This window comes from Neovison vison, chromosome 14 (genome assembly GCF_020171115.1).
Source record: "Neovison vison isolate M4711 chromosome 14, ASM_NN_V1, whole genome shotgun sequence".
Classification (NCBI taxonomy): domain Eukaryota; kingdom Metazoa; phylum Chordata; class Mammalia; order Carnivora; family Mustelidae; genus Neogale; species Neogale vison.
Genome location: NC_058104.1, coordinates 442,009 through 458,027, shown reverse-complemented (window position 1 = coordinate 458,027; position 16,019 = coordinate 442,009). Strand labels below are relative to the sequence as shown.

The 16,019-nt window shown below is 62.0% G+C and overlaps 1 protein-coding gene across 1 annotated transcript in view; it reads left to right on the top strand.

Moving 5' to 3' along the window:
• Window positions 1-16,019, top strand: part of CRAMP1 (cramped chromatin regulator homolog 1) — a 55,305-nt gene that overhangs the window by 33,904 nt on the left and 5,382 nt on the right. Inside the window, exons 7-20 of the mRNA XM_044234209.1 lie at window positions 827-912; window positions 1,366-1,489; window positions 2,867-2,948; window positions 3,382-4,545; window positions 6,877-7,054; window positions 8,635-8,816; window positions 8,898-8,972; window positions 11,160-11,241; window positions 11,942-12,046; window positions 12,267-12,445; window positions 12,957-13,025; window positions 13,609-13,840; window positions 14,571-14,735; window positions 15,752-15,897. Of these exons, the coding sequence (XP_044090144.1) occupies window positions 827-912; window positions 1,366-1,489; window positions 2,867-2,948; window positions 3,382-4,545; window positions 6,877-7,054; window positions 8,635-8,816; window positions 8,898-8,972; window positions 11,160-11,241; window positions 11,942-12,046; window positions 12,267-12,445; window positions 12,957-13,025; window positions 13,609-13,840; window positions 14,571-14,735; window positions 15,752-15,897 (2,869 nt within the window). The remainder of the gene's footprint in view (window positions 1-826; window positions 913-1,365; window positions 1,490-2,866; window positions 2,949-3,381; window positions 4,546-6,876; window positions 7,055-8,634; window positions 8,817-8,897; window positions 8,973-11,159; window positions 11,242-11,941; window positions 12,047-12,266; window positions 12,446-12,956; window positions 13,026-13,608; window positions 13,841-14,570; window positions 14,736-15,751; window positions 15,898-16,019) is intronic.

Genomic DNA, 16,019 nt, shown 5'->3' with positions numbered 1-16,019 from the left:
GGGTCCTGTGATGACCTGGTCCCAGAAGCGCTGTGCCTTTGGTGACTTCCTGTTCCAAGTGGAGGAAGGGCTGCCATGTCCTGCCGGGTCCCCAGTGTTCCAGAGTTGTCGTCACTTCCCTGTCATTTTTCAGGACAGCCAAGCTTTCTCGAGTATTCCCAAGCCTCCCGAGTGATTTCCGGAAGGAGCTCTCTTTTGGATGTTCTGTTCATCAGTTACAGGAAATCCTTGAGTTTGTGTCATTCTAACACACAAGCTGTGGCCACGGTGGGGTTCACACAGGGTCATCCTCAGCTGTGGCAGATCCGAGGCCCACCTGGGGTCCATTTCGGCGAGCACGAGCTGGTGGCACCTTGTGTCTATGGGATGCAAGTGGCTCCTACTCCCGTGGGTTCCGCCGGTGTGGCTGATGGAGAGACTGCAGAGTGCTGTAATGGGGAGTAGTGGCCACCTTGAGCAGGGCTCGGAGCTTCTGCTCTCCAGGGACTCCGAGGAGGTGGAGGAGAGAAGGGCGTGCATTTGACATTTGACGGGCTCCTGCACAGTGGGCTTTCCAGGGAATGGATGGCAGCTGGTGCCACACCACCTGCAGGCCAGAGGGCAGGCCCACTTCCGGTGACGGGTCCTCCTCACAGCGGGAGGCCCTGGGCGGGAGGACAGTGGGACCTCCAGCGTCATAGTGTGGTCTCACTGTGTACAGCTGCCTGTGACCCCGGGAGCTTCCAGACCCTGTGTCTGTCCGGGCTCTCACTGGCCTTCTGTGTGTGCTTGGTGGGGAGCAGTCATTCACTTGGAGACCTCACAGTTCCCCTCAAACCCTTCTTAGGGCCACCACCGTGCGCTACAAAGGGAGGAACCTGCGGATCAAGGCACCTATGTGCCGCGCGCTGAAGAAGCTCTGCGACCCGGATGGTAAGTGCCTATGGCTGCGGAGCTGCTCCGGTGCCGGTGGCCGGCCGAGCTGGCAGTGTCTCCTTGGCGGCTCCAAACCTGCTTCTGCTACTCTTGCCCACTGGTAGCACCTGCACTTGAAACTCCATGTCACAGCAGTGTGTGCCCTAGGAGACTGAGTTTAGCTCAGAAGCCACAGCCTGTTCCAACAAAATGTCTGCCAGTGTCACAGGCAGGTCTCTTGTGGCTTCTCGTGGCCTGGCCCATGGCTTAGGCTTGCAGCTGTTCCCACAGCCCTGTTGGCGTCCCTACTTCAGAGCCTGGGTTCCTGGGTCCTTCTGTGCCGACCTCACTGGCATCGCAGAGCTGTTCGCCCGGAGCTCCGTTGATTCTCTTAGTTGTGTGGCTGAGTGCACGGCTTTCTACATCAAGGTTCACGTGTGCCGGGCCCCTCACGGCCCCGTCTTGTCACAGGCTTGAGCGACGAAGAGGACCAGAAGCCCGTGCGCCTGCCGCTGAAGGTCCCCGTCGAGCTGCAGCCAAGGAACAACCACGCCTGGGCCCGCGTGCAGAGCCTGGCCCAGAACCCAAGGCTCAGGTAGTGTGGCCTTCGGCACCTCGGGGGGGAGGTGGGGCCCCCAGGACGCCGACGCCACGCAGGGTAGGGGGCAGTGAGGCCCTGTTGTGGCGGCCCTCAGACCTGGGGGTCCTGGAGGGGTTGAGCTCCTGTTTGACACGTGGCAGGGGCTCTCGGGCCACAGGAGACAGATGTGGTTAGCAGGGTGATGGAGACAGTCCCTCCCCTCAGGACCCCTTCCCCGCTGTTGTAGCATCTCCCTGGGCATTTGTGTGGGATGTAGACACACAGCACCACTGGGAGTCTGGACCGGTTTTCACTTAGACGTTAGACTTCTTCTTTGAGGTGCAAGTCTTTTAAGTTACGATGAACTGTTAGTCATTTAGGGTGTCTGACTCATGGCACTGGGTACCTTCATAGGGCACTGTAGGATTTTCCCCTCAATCTGGCTCCAGAACATTTTGTTATCTCAAAACGTCGTGCCCACGAGGTCTTCACTTCCTCCACCCCCAGCCTCGGCCGCCCATCACACATGCTGGTTTGGTTCCCGTGAAGGGGACAGTGCGGCCTGCAGTCTGCTGTGTGGCTGCTCTCCCTGAGCAGAACACCTCATCTGTCAGGACCTCTTGCTTCCACATGGATGCAAGCTCTCCTGGGGCTCAGGCCGGCCCAGCTTCTTGGCCCCAGAGGACGCCAACAGAATAGCGTGATGGGCTGCAGCACGGCTGCATCCCGGGTGCGCGCTCCTACGACCTGTCAGGGCACACAGGAGCTCTGGTTTTTTTTCCCAGCTTCATGTGAATCTCTACTTCTCTCCATTTAAAGGGCTAATTTTGGGGCGCCTGGGTGGCTCAGTGGGTTAAAGCCTCTGCCTTCGGCTCGGGTCATGATCCCAGGGTCCTGGGATCGAGCCCCGCGTCAGGCTCTCTGCTCACCGGGGAGCCTGCTTCCCTTCCTCTCTCTCTGCCTGCTTGTGATATCTGTCTGTCAAATAAATAAATAAATAATCTTTTTATAAATAAATAAAGGGCTAATTTTTTTTAAAGATTAATGAATTGGTCAGAGCACACGCGTGCACAAGCAGGGGGAACGGCAGAGGGGGAAGCAGGCTCCGTGCTGAGCAGAGAGTCTGTTGACGGGCTCGATCCCAGGACCCTGAGATCGTGATCGGAGCTAAAGGCAGATGCTTTACTGACTGAGCCACCCAGGTGCCCCTAAAGGGCTGACTTCTAAGAGAAGGAGTCAGTGGCCCTGCCAGGCACCGTGCCTCTGGCCCCTCTCCTGCACTGTGTCCGCAGCCCGTGGCCCCATCTCGTGTACCCGCCGCAGCCTCGTGGTCCTCAGGAGGTTCCCTCCCCGTGTAACGGCCACCCTGTGCTGCCCGTGGTTTCTCTGCAGGATGATTGTGGAGCTCCACCGGAAGGTCTCCAGCCTCATCGAGTTCTTGAAACAGAAGTGGGCGCTCCACGAAGTGCGGATTGTATCTTTTTCTTAGTAACGTGTTCTCGCCCATACCTGCCGTGCCTGACACGTGAGGGCGCGGCTTCTTGTCTCCTCCTGAGGGTGCAGAGGGCTGGGGGCAGGGGGGCAGAGCGGGGACCAAAGCACAGTCCCTCGTCTTCGGGGGCTCAGCCTGAGCCCCTCCCTGCTGTCTACACTGCAGGTGGCTGCCGTCGGTCTCTGTGGCAAGGCAGGGGTCGCATAGCGTCCCTGCCAGCAGGTTGAGTAGCACAAGTGAGGACACAGCCCCAGAATTCTTGTGTCCTTGGCCACCAGCCAGCCTGCGGTCGCCGGTGGGAGGGTGGCTGCTGGGTGTACCGCTGGTAGAGGAGGACGTCCCTGGCATGCGTGCTCCGCGGCCGGCAACACATGGCGGGTCTGCTCCTGTGGCCGCTCCTTGACTATGTGCCCAGCGGAAGACACTCGAGGACCGGCAGCTGCAGCACTCGCTTACGGAGCCATCGCAGGAGAAGGTGGCGCTGCACCTGTTCCCAGGGGAGAGTTGCACGCTGACGCCGCTGCCGGGTGTGGCCCGCGTCGTGCACTCCAAAGCCTTCTGCACCGTGCACTGGCAGGAGGGCGGCCGGTGCAAGCAGAGCTCCAAGGATGCCCACACGTTGCCTCCCGCCCAGATCCTGGGCATTCAGAGTGGGCAGGGCACGGCCAGGGGCCAGGTGAAGTGTCCACGGGGCGTTGCTGAGGGCAAGGGCCTGGGACGTCCTCCTCCTTCCACCGACGCCTCCCAGAGCTCTGGAGAGAGCTCCCCTGAAAGTGCCCCTGGGGAGGGGCCCCCCCCAAGCCTCAGCAGCCTAGACACTCCTGACAGGCTGCCCCCTGGGCTTCAGGATGCAGGGACACGGCTTGAGAAGACCCCCACGGCTGCTCCTGCAGAGGGCAGGGATGGCCCTGCCCGAGAGCCCGGGGATGGGACATGTGCCTGTGGCCAGCTGCCGGAGCTAGAGGAGGAACTCTCACTCCTTGACCCCTTCCCGCGCTACATGAAGTCTTGTCAGGACCTCATCATCCCCGAGCAGTGCCGCTGTGCGGACCTGCGGCCCTCTGGGTGTGCCTCCCCAGAGACTCGCGTCCCCAGCGGGGCAGAGGTGGCTGGCCTCGCCCGGGCTGGGCCACCGTCCCCTGTCCATGCCCCGCCAGCTCCAGAGCCTCAGCCCGGCCCCGGGCTCCAGCCAGATGTTTGCACTAAAGACTCAGCAGATGCACCTGCAGAGGAGCCCCAGGAGAAGGCCAGCCCCTCGGACCCCCCGCCTCAGGGACAGCCTGCTGCCAAGCCTCCGAAGGACGTCCCCGCCAGCCGGCTGGCCCAGCAGCTCCGTGAGGAGGGCTGGAACCTTCAGACCTCTGAAAGCCTTACGCTGGCCGAAGTCTACCTCATGATGGGCAAGCCGAACAAGCTGCAGCTCGAGTACGACTGGCTGGCTGTGCTGGGCCCCGAGGGCCAGGCCCCCGGCGCGCAGGCCCAGGGCTCCCGCACCGGCTCCCCGCCCTCCACCTTCCATAAGCAGCGTCTCCTCGGCTGCCTCCTGAAGCTTATCTCTACTGAGGTCAACCCCAGGCTGGTGAGTGTGGGTTGACACACAGTCCTGCTCCCACTCCAGGGCGGGCCTGCCTCCGCCTACTGGCTCTCACCCAAGCAGCTGCGTCCTGGGGGAGAAGGAGGCGGGGACCCAGCTGACTGGGCAGGCCTCCATTCCTTCCCTCGAGCCGGGTTTGGGGGAGAGGGCTCTGGTTTGCTGCAGGCAAGGGCCTCCTCATGGCACACACGAGGCTCCAAAGACAACAGTGACCAAGGAGCCATTCCTTGTCAGGCTTCAGTAATTACACTCGGCCCTCCCTCCTGGCCTGGGGACAGCCCATGCAGAGGCGATGCGGTCGCCGTGGCCAGTAGCCAGGCAGGAACCTTGAAGATTTCAGCAGAGGGAATGGCAGGGTCATTCGTGCTTGAGTGGGGCCGTCCTGGGAGGACGGTGGCACAGCTTCCCAGGAGGGAAGGGGGTGGGGAGGGGACGGACGGGGTGCCAGGCCTGTGCCCAGGGGCTAGGTGAAGGGCTCCGGGGGTCCTCAGGGGCTACGTGCTGGGGGGTTCCTAAGCCTGGAGAGTGTCTGTGACCCCTTCCTGGGGCATCAGGTCAGCAGCAACAGAACAGAGGATGTCACCGAGAGAAAGTCCATTGGCTTTCTTGGGTGCGAGAGAACAGAGTCTGAACGGGTTCCTGAGCTGCTGCGCGTGCTTAGTGCTTGGGAGCGCAGGGTTCCATCTCCTCCAGGAGCAGCTGCCAGGGGAGCAGAACATGGTGGCCACGAGGGGGTTTGGGGGACAGAATGGGCTGTGGGGACCCTGTGGGCCCACGAGAGCAGTCATGTCTGCACAGCCGTTTCCACTCCTCCCGGCCAGACGGTCCTCAGCGTGCATCCTGCCTGCGTCCGTATGCGGCGTTTGCCACAGAGAAGGTGCTTGGTGGAGCGTGTGGGGATGCATGTGGGGATGCATGTGAGTCTGTGCTGTGGGACAGCGGGTGCTCACGGGCTGGTGGGACCTGGGCGGGGACTGCAGAGACCCGAGGGTAAGCCGTGGCCTTTAGGTTTAGTGTGGGTCGGGCTAGTGCCCCGTGGATGGGCGTGGGCAACGTGCAGGCGAGTGGACATATGAATTCAGAGAACATTCTAGAGTGAGGCTCCGGGAGGAAAGAAGACTGGAGGGACAGAAGCATGTATAGTACGTTGGGGGAGAGGACCCAGCAAGGCCAGCTCCCGCGGAGCCTGGGGCAGGACGCAGGCGTGGCCTTGGCCTTGACGGGGAGAGAATGGCAGGCAGCTTGGGAACACAAGAGAATTCAGAGCAGGGTGCTCAGAGCCATGCCCCAGGGTGGGTCCCCCACGGTGGCCTCTGCATCATCTGGGACTCATGAGAGATGTGCATTTTGTGGGCCCAGAGACATAGGGGCCCCTCCCCAGCTGACTCTGACGGTGCTCAGCTGTGAGAGCCCCAGGGTGGAGGTCCCAGCTGAGCCCGCAGCCCTTGCATGGGAGGCTGGCTGGTCCCACCGGCCCCTGGAGCTGCCGGGCCGGTGCCACCCACTCCCGGGCCACTGGCTGGCGGGACCTTGGCAAGAGGGTGCTGGGTGTGCGGGAGCGAGTGCATGGGGATTCTGAACAAACTAAGCGGGAGGGGGCAGAGCAGGGTGCAGGGTGGGAGGGTCTCATGGAAAGGGCAAGGTGGGTCAGGATGGAGCCCAGAGCAAGCTGCAGCTGGCAAGGTCGTGCCACAAGCAGAGGAACGGGACCCTAACTCACGGAGAGGTTGGCCCCGGTGCTCCTGGAGAGTGGGTGCTGGGGGAGATCGACGAGGGGTCACCAGGGTGGGGAGGAAGAGGGTGTCTCTGCGGCGGGGACCACGGCACTGAGAGTGGCCTGAGCCCGGGCCAGCAGAAGCCCTGTGGTTGGCATCTGAGTCAGCAGAGACCACTTCAGCTGGGACCGCGTTGAATTCTAAAAAATCAGTACGTACTTTCTCTGACTGACAGTCCGCAAAGGCCATCGCGGTTTTTTAAAGCCTTTTTTTAGAAAGACGAGCTTGTGTCCCCACCGTGCGGCAGCCCCTCCGGCAGCGTGACCACTTAGGGTGGCTGCGTCCCCGCTGGCTCTCAGCCGGGATGGGGTTGCCCATCCGTGCGGCCTGGAGGCAGTGTGCTTTCTCCCTGGAGGACCTGCCTGCGGGTGGTGGTGGGAAGGCGGCACGCTGCCAAGTGACGGGTTAGGGTTCAGACATGAACCCCGTGCGGGGGTTGTGACCCCTGAGCCGGTTGGAGCTCCTCATGCCCCCAGCCCTGAGCCTCCCCGAACCATCATTCACTATGTTCCGCTTCTGTCGTGGCCCATTTCTGTCCCAGGCTCCAGAAGGCAACGCTGGCTCCACGGCTTCAGTGAGGCCAGCCCAGGAGGAGCAGTCAGTGACCCCCCCGGGGAAGGTGGTGACCGTCAGCTCCCGGAGCCCCCGCTGCCCACGCAGCCAGTCCGCCCTCCGCAGCAGCAAGACCTTCTCGCCTGGCTCCACGCCTTGCTCCTCAGGTGAGGCCGGGCCGTTCCGCATGCCTTCCCGGGTGTGGGGGCTGTGCTGGGACCGCATGGGACACCTGCCGCGGGCCCCTCTCACTGGGCTGCTGTCTCACCGACGGCGTGTCAGAGCGGAAGTCCCTGCTGCTTGGGGGGACGGGGAGCTCCGGACCTGTTACCTAAGGCTTTGGGTCCTGGGGGGTGGGCACCATTAGGAAATGTGGGGTGGGCCTTGCCAGTTAGGTCACTTTGGGGGGTTCGTTGTGAGGTCAGCGGAAGCCTCCCTTGCCCTCTGAATCGGTGGCTGAAAGCCTCAGAAGGGCCTGTTTCCTTTTACATTCAAAGTTTTGCCATCAGGTGAGGGATCCCCCAGCCGTTTCACGTGGTCTTCTTGGAAGGAAAGGTGGGCTGCCCTGCCGGTCTGAGCTGTTGGTCCTTTGAGCCGTAGCTGGGGAGTAAGGTCCCTGCAGGGTCATTCTGGTTACCTGGCACCTAACACGACAGAGGTTGAGAACGGGCACGTCCTTCGTGCCCCGTGCCTGGGAGGCCTGCGCGGTTATTGTCCCATGGGCGCGTGCTTTCCCTGTGGCACCCTGGCCTTTCTGGTTGCTGTGAACGTCTCACGCGTGCAGGCGTCCAGCATCAGGGCCACGAGCTTCATGCGAGAAGCGGAGACGCATCTGCTCTTAATCAGACGCATGCAGGTGCAGGCACGCTGGAGCCAAGCAGACCTTGTGGCCTGTGTGTTAACGGCTTCTAGGTGTTTTGTTTTTTTAAGGTACGTTTTTTTGAGAGAGCACGTGAGCGTGAGCAGGAGGGGCAGAGGGAGAGGGAGAATCTCAAACAGGTTCCAGTATGGGGCCCAACATGGACCTCGATCCCGTGACCCCAAGGTCATGACCTGAGCCAAAATCCAGGCAGACGCTCAAGTGACTGCACCACCCAGGTGCCTTGGGTTATCTTCTGTCCCTGCGTGTCCCCGGCTTTATGTGTTCTCTGGCTGTGCCTGGAGTAGCCCGCTTGTGGAGTAGGAGCGCTGCGGGGCAGCCTCCGGGGCGACAGGCTGGCTCGGGGGTCTGTGCAGACCAGGGCTCAGGGAGCGACGGGTCAGCTGCCGGGGGCCGCACTCTTCCCTGCCTTCCGCTCTTCTCGCAGGCTGTCCTTGTCTCTGCAGTCTTTCCTGTCCTTTCTCTCTGCACTGAGGATGTTTCTAGACCGAGATACTCGCAGTGCCAGAGTCTGGTCTGGTGCTCAGAGGGCCTCAGCTTAATTTCACAGACTTGCAAATGAAAACTAAGGGAAGGGGGCCCGTCCCTACATGGCTTGAGGGCCTGTGCAGCAGCACCCATGGTAACAGCAGCTGGCAGAGTCTTAGAACAGTGGTTCCAAAGAAACATTCTCTGCCGCTTCAGACCAGGACCGGCCGACCATGGGGAGAAGCGTAGGAAGCAGGTTTGGGAACTGAGATCTAGGAAATACACGAGCAGATGGGTCGGTTGTCCCGTGTTCCCGCTCTGACTTTCTTCCAGAAAGAGAGCTCCGTGAGCATTGCGATAAGTGGTAAGTGGTCATTTTTGCCGTCCCTTGGCTTCTAGGTCTGAGGAACCCGCCGAGACCCCTCCTGGTGGCGGGCCCCTCCAGCACAGGCAGCGGTGACTCAGACGGTGGCCTTTTTGCTGTCCCGACTACTCTCCCGCCCAACAGTCGTCACGGGAAACTCTATTCTCCCAGTAAAGAAACAGAGCTGACTTTCCGGCAGCACCTGAACTCCATCAGCGTGAGTGGGGGCCGCGCCACGCTGCTGGCAGGGGGCCTGCTTCTGGGGGCGTGCTCTCACCCCGGTGCTGTGTCCTCGCAGATGCAGTCGGACTTCTTCCTGCCGAAGCCCAGGAAGCTGCGGAACCGGCACCTGCGGAAGCCGCTGGTGGTCCAGGTCAGGGCGCCTGTGTGCGTGTGCGTGGCAGGGACAGGCAGAGGAGTAACGGGGCCCTGACCATCCCCTGACGTACACATGGTTTTTGTGCGGCACGAGCACCACTTGTGAGAGAGATGGAATGTTCTGGGGATTCAACTCCCGCGTGTCCCAGGTCAGGGTGTGTCCAAGGACTCTTGGAGCCTCTGTTATGTACACGCAGCCGGCAGAGGCATATGACTGGGTAGATGGAGTGGCCAGAGGCCAGACTCCCATGAGCTCACAACAGGGCATGCCGGAGGCCCCGTGGCAGCCAGCTGCATAGCCGAGGGCACAGCCAGCCAGCGAGAGGCTGCGCGTACGGCTGAGGCCGGATTTCTGCAGCAACTTGAAGCCCAGAGTTGCGTGTGCGTCATGCTACCATCAGTGTACGGGCTCTGTTCGTCTTGCTGGTCTCTCACACATCTCTTCCTGCCTTGAGGTTAATTCATGTAGGAAGGAGAGATTGCGTGGCGGGTCTCAGGCCGCAGGGTGCCCGGCAGTGCCCCCTCACCTGTGGTTCTGCCATGGCTTGTAGCCGAGGTCGGCAGGAAGTGGGTGATGCTACGGGCACATCATCAGAAGGTCAGCGGTAGCCTCGTGCTGCCTCACGAGCCTGATCACCAACCTCGCTCACTCCTGTGGGTGGAGATGAGAGAGACCTTGCTGGCGTGACCTTGGTTTTAGTGGATAGTTACGGTTCTGTTTCGCTATTGATGGGTGTTGTTCAGTCACTACTGTGCCAAACTTACAGGTCTGACTTTCCCAGCTACGTCCCTGTAGGACAACAGTACTTGTAGGGTTGATGCCGTCACAGTCGAGGTGTCCATGGGGTGTTGGGACACGTGCCCTGTGGAGCTGGGACTGCCGTATCCTAGGACCCGAGCATTGTGGTAGCGGGCACAGTCCATAGCGGCACATCGGTGACGTCTGTGAATCCGCCTGTTACTGGCTGGACGGCAGGTCCGTGGCCCTGGGGTGTAGGCTCGCGAGTGCGCCCGGCCGGCGGCGATGGCGTTTGTCAAGCCGTATAACAGTGCTCCCGCGGGTGTGCGAGGGAGGCAGCCCGGAGGGGCGAAGGGCTCGTGGCTGGGCAGCCGTCCCTGCTGTCTGACCCCAGGACGTTTCCATCTTTCCACAAAGGAAGCCCATGGCTGTCACCTCAGGTGCCACCCCCCAGCCCTGGGCAAGCACTGTCTCCAGTCACGCTCCCAGTCCCTGAGGGTTGGCCTCTCCTGAGCATTTCACATAAGTGGAACCACACATAGTCTGTGGTCTTGGGCGTTTACTGTTCTGCTAGAGAGTGTTGTTGGCACAGGGCCCTTCGTCTCCCTGCCACGCACCCTGCCTTCCCGCCAGCAGAGTGGGCTGCTTCCTGCTGCCTCGCAGCTCACTGCCAGATGATCGGGTCGCCCCAATGCCTCCTGGCGCCGGAGCAGACCTGCTGGGCCTCTGTGTCGTAGTCCCCTCCTCTCCTCTCTTTGCCGACCCCGAGGGGCAAGGAGACAGTCTTTCGTGTATGAGCAGATAATGTACCTTGTGTTCAGAACTGGGCGTGTCTCTTGATGTGGCAGATACTACCTGTTAATGTTTTATTTCTGTGACCGCCGCAGCCGTTCCCGGGACTACCTGTGAGGTGGCAGCTGCCACACTGCCCTGCGTGACATGGCACCGGGACACTGGGGCCGCTGAGAAGGGAGGGCGAGTGCTGTGCCAGCTGTGGGCTTGTGCTTCGTGGCCTGAGCCCATCTGTGTCGTGAGGAGCTGCTTTATTTCCTCACGTTGCGCGCGAGGGGCCTGAGATCTGGGGGGGATTGTCTCTGAGAGTCCACGGCCAGTGTCCGTAACAGGTGTGCAGCACGTGGGAGGTCACTCTGAGCCAGCGCTATGCCATCGCGGCGTCCCTCCGGCATTCCCTGGGGGAGGTTGGCTCCTTGGGATTCTTGTCAGAGAGGCCCAGAGTTCAGGGGCTCAAGGTCTGCGGGCACAGCTGTCCTCCGTGTGCCCCAGGGCCCTTGCGTCATCGGCCCTCGAACCAGAGCCGCTATCCGTACATACTCCACTCCCTCTGACCTGGAATGTCCCTTACGGCTCATCGCTGGTTTTCTGAGTGGTGGCTGGCCCCGGGGTCTGTCCATCACCTGCTCACTGGCACTCCTCCCTCCACAGAGAACGCTGCTTCCTCGGCCATCTGAGCACCAGTCCCACAACGTCTGTTCCTTCTCTATCCTGTCCAATTCCTCCGTGACCGGTAAGCACACGGGCTCCCCGGCTTCATGCTTGCCTGGGCGTCTCCCCATCTTTGGGAATGGCAGGTGTTGGTGTCCTCGGTTCTCTGAGGACATCCCGGCCATCCCTATATCCCTTCTGTCCCCAGAGCCTGAGTGTGCCAGGCCTGGGCCCCGGAGGGCAGGCGCGGACACCTGGTGGGTGGTGGTATGCAGCAGGGGTGTGGTGCAGGAGGGGCCCCGGCTCTCGGAAGCGCTCAGGCTCCGACGGCCGCCGTGGTGGAGTGACGCACGCGCCGTGTCTCGCCCCGTGGGTCAGAGCACACACTCCGTGAGCGTCCACGGCTTTTCTCATTCGCGCCCTCAGCTGCAGAAAGGCTGGCGGGGGTGCGGAGCTGCAGAGGCTGAGTCCCGGTGCCTGATTTGCGGCTCTGCCTGCCACACCTGCCGCTCAGGTTGTGCGCCCGCCCTCCATCAAGGTCCCCTCAGTGAGGCATGCGGACCGCAGCCTTCAGCAGCCCCGGGAAGCGTGCTGGTGCTGGTCCCGGGGGCCCGGACTTTCTCCTCCTCAGGGCCTGCCTGACCTGTGACTTCCCAAGTTGGTGACTAGAAAATTCAGTGCTTCAGACGTGGCTCAGCCCCCATGGCCGTGGCTTGAGAGAAGCCCCATCATGCGTCCCGGAGATGCGGGCTGACGTGTCTGTTTCTGTCCTTTCCCCGCAGGGAGAGGCTCATTCCGGCCCATCCAGTCTTCCCTGACCAAAGCCACCCTGTCTCGGCCGATTGTGCCCAAGGCCCTTCCACCCCAGGCCACGGGCCACCTGGCCAGTAAGTTTTTGTTGCCAGCATGGCAGACCCAACGAAAAGGTTCCGAGTGAGATTTATATTGTCCTCTCCAAGTCAATGTCTTGTTACTGTTCAGGGAGAACACGAGAGCCTTCGCCCTTGCTTGGAAATGAGGCGTGAGGGAGAGGGTGCATCCTGATCCCCTTGGGTCACTGTCAGGGTGTCCCTGGAGCTGAGCTTCAGATGTCCTCTGTGCTGCCAGGTGCTGTTGACTTGGCCGCTAAAAGTGCCGGCATCATCCCCGGGAGCCCCCTCCCCGTCTTGGACACTGAGGGCCTGTCTGGTATCTCTCCACTGTCTTCGGACGAGGCGACCTCCCGTGTCACTGGTCAAGACCCCGCCAGCGGCCAGCAGAATGGCGATTCCATCCCCACCGTGGGGGTGAGTACGTTCAGGCTTTTCTGCGCCATCAACAGCTTCTGGGATAGGTCAGCCACTTTCCAGATGGATAGGCGCCAACGCCAAGGGACTGAGCTCATGCTGGGCTCCAGTTCTGCCTGAGGAGGCGATGGGCCCTGGGAGACTCTCGGAGAGTGCCTGAGCCAGGGTGAGGCATGGGTGAGTGCTGTGTGGCCTCAAGGGGACAGCTGAGGTGGAGGCAGTGGGACAGGCTTGCTCTGACGCTAAGACAGGCATGGGGCTCCTGGCTGCCTGTGGAGAAGGCAGCTCTGGCCACAACAGCTGGCAGGCCGCCCCATGCCTCCCTGGCACATCTGCGACCCCACCCCCCAGCCCCCGTGCCGAGGCTCTATGGGGACTCAGTTGCTCTTTGAACTAACAGCCTCAGTTGTGGAGACTCAGTGACCCATCCCCGACAGTAGTACCTCCTGTTGCTGTGGCTGTGAGGAGTGTGCGAGCGGGGGGCTCACTGGCTTTCCTGGTGTTGCTGCAGGGCACGAGTGACCCGTTCATCAGCGTCCCCTCGAGGCCTGAGCAGGAGCCAGTGGCCGACAGTTTCCAGGTAGAGTGTGCTGTTAGCTCGAGGGCAGAGTAGCTGCCCTGGGCCCCCTCTGAGCCAGGCCTCCCACCCTCGTGGTCTGCCCGTGGCCGTAGCCTCACTCCCCTGGACTGCCAGGTCATGGCAAGAGCACACAGACAGCCCTCGAGGCCCGGCAGCGTTGTCCTTCCCACCTCGCCTGGACAGATGAACTCGTAGCTCCCATTGGAGGCCTGCTTCCCCACCACAAGGCGGCATGTATCAGTCATGCTCCTGGAAGGACTGTTTGGGTCCAGGAGATGGAGGTCGTCTCCCAGTAGTGCTCCCTGGTACATTTCCTTTGCCCAGATTACCAGCTGTTCTGCCAGCCTTAGAAGCAGGACCAGGCCCCCCTCAACCACCACCCCCTTCGTCTGGCCTCCAAGGCCACCATTGCTCTTTCCAGAGAAGTAAATCCATTGGGTGTGTATATCACAGAGAAGGGGGAGGTGGCTGCTGGCTCTGAATTCTCTGTTGTTGGCACCTGTCAGTCACTGCCATGTGGGTTGAGGCGGTTTTCCCTTCCATGTTCCTGATCATCTGTTGTGTTCCCTGCCCCCCAACCCAGGGCTCACCCGTGCTCTCCCTATCCGAGCTGTCCAAGGCTCCTCTCCACAACGGGCCCCCCGCACCCCTACCCGTGCCGGAGGGCTCCAGCAGCCGCCTGTCTCCACCCAACGTCTCTGCGCTACTGGACATCTCCCTGCCCGGGCCGCCTGAGGATGTGCTCTCGCAGGGCGAGCCCGCCACGCACATCAGCGACTCCATCATCGAGATAGCCATCAGCTCCGGCCAGTACGGTGAGGGCCCCGGGGATCCTGACTTCGCCCGGGGGGGGTTCTGCACCGCTGCTGTGCACACCACTGCCCTGCGTTCCCTCCTGAGTGTGGAGTGTCTGCTGCGTGTGGGGTGCCACCCAACTGGCAGGGCAGCCCCAGCGGATGAAGGGCAGACGGGCGCTGTGGCTCCTCACGGCCTCGAGGGCAGAGCAGGCCCGCCAGGCCTCTGCAGCCCACAGCTCAGAGGGGCCTTTATCTGGTGAGCTCTGAATCTGGGAGGATAGCTTGAGGCTGTGCAAGTCCCAGGAGGGGTTGGGCTGGGACCTGTGGGGGTTTTGGCGTTGGGCTCTCTGGGACAGCATTTGCTGGTCTGCTTCAGGCTGGGGGTTTGCGGAGGACATCGCCTTCACCCTCGCGTCTCACTTCTCTTGGTGATGGGGAGATGCGCACCCTGGCGCGCTGGTGTGGCTGCTGTCGGCGCCAGCAGTGTGTGTTGGGGGTGGCTCTCTGCCCGGGGTCCGGCCGCGTCAGCATAGTTGCAGCCACCGCTACTCCCTGAGCTGGGCACGTGGCCCTGCCGCTGTGGGCTGCCTCTGTGGGTCAGGATCGTTCATCCTTCGTGGGCCCCGTGGGGTTCTGGGTCTACATGTTCAGGGCTCTGCTGCCCTGCTGATTTCCGGGTGGGGGGCAGGGGGAGGCAGGGTGCCACTCACCCACGATGGCATCTCTGATCTAGCGCTTCCGTTGACAGGGGAGGGAGTCCCTCTTTCTCCGGCAAAACTGAATGGCAGCGACAGCTCCAAGAGTCTTCCCTCCCCATCCAGCAGCCCCCAGCCCGACTGGATCGCCTCCCCGACCCACGACCCCCAGTGGTGCCCCAGCGACCCCACGGACTCGTCGCTCAGCAGCTTGTTTGGTGAGTGGAGGGCACAGCAGGGCATGGCAGGCTCCCTGTGGTGCACATGGGTGGGCCCTGGAGTCTGAGGTCCCAGCAGAACTGCTTGTTTCATGGTTCATGTTGTGTCCCTCACATGGCTAGGGGGGCGCCGAGTCTCTGGGGGCACTTCACAAGCTGGCATGAATGCGGACACCCCGATGATGCTGGCCCGGCTAAGATGGCCCAGTCTTTGCACTCCTGTCTCCTGTACCGTCTCCGGGCTGCCCGCTGTTGGCTCCTGCCAGCTCGGGCTTTCTGCTCTTGCTGTTGACAGTGGGACAGATGATGGCGCTTGGTGCTCTCAGCTTCCTCTTCCCGTCCGCAGCTGAGTGTTGTAAGCGGACGTGCCCACAGTCTCTTGGCGTGTTGACTATAAGCTGGAGCGTTTGCAGGATGGGCCTCTGCCCCGGGCACCAGGTGCTTGTGTGGTGGGAGGAGCCGTGAGGGACAGCCACACTGGCCACGGCGGCCTGCACAGGGTGGGCTCCTGGGGCCCGTGTGGGATCAGCGCCCCCAGCGTTCTGTAGAGGACACGCGTGGGGTGGGGCCTGGCGGCCCGTAAGGGTTGTTTTACATACGGGTCAGGTCGGCACACATGCGGGCACGCGGGCCCATAGTTGGCAGCATAGGTGAATGAGGGTCTGATGAGGTACCGAAGTGGCTCTGTTCTGAAGGAGGTCACAGAATAGCGTAGGATCTGCAAAGTCAGATAAAGAACATGAGAGATCAGAAGCACCTTACAGGGAGACGAGGGTGGTGACACGACAGTGGGCCATGGCAGGGCTCCTGGAAAACAAGGCCGACTCCCTTGCGCTGCACGGAAGACTCCAGGCTCCCCGTGGGTGGGAGGCCGGGAGCACATGACTCCATCCGAAGCCCAGTGGCCACACAAGCACATGGATACATGCCTGGGGGTGCCTGGCAGGGCCGTCTGCGGCCTCCCCAGGACCCTCCAGGTGGGCCGGTCTCAGGATGTTTCCTCCTTGTCTTGGCAGCAAGCTTCATCTCTCCAGAGAAGAGCCGGAAGATGCTGCCACCCCCGTCGGGGACCCACAGCAGCACCTCCCTGCTGGGCCCCAGCTTGCTGGATGGCAACTCAAGAGACTCGTTTGTGTCCCGGTCCCTGGCTGATGTCGCTGAGGTAGGCGCATGGCCCTAGCTGAGACTTGACAGGCAGCCCGCCTTCCGGAGGTGGCCGGATGCCTCCGCCAGGCCCTTTGGGCACTTGGAAGCCGGAGCTCTCCTCAACGGGGAAGGTCTGGC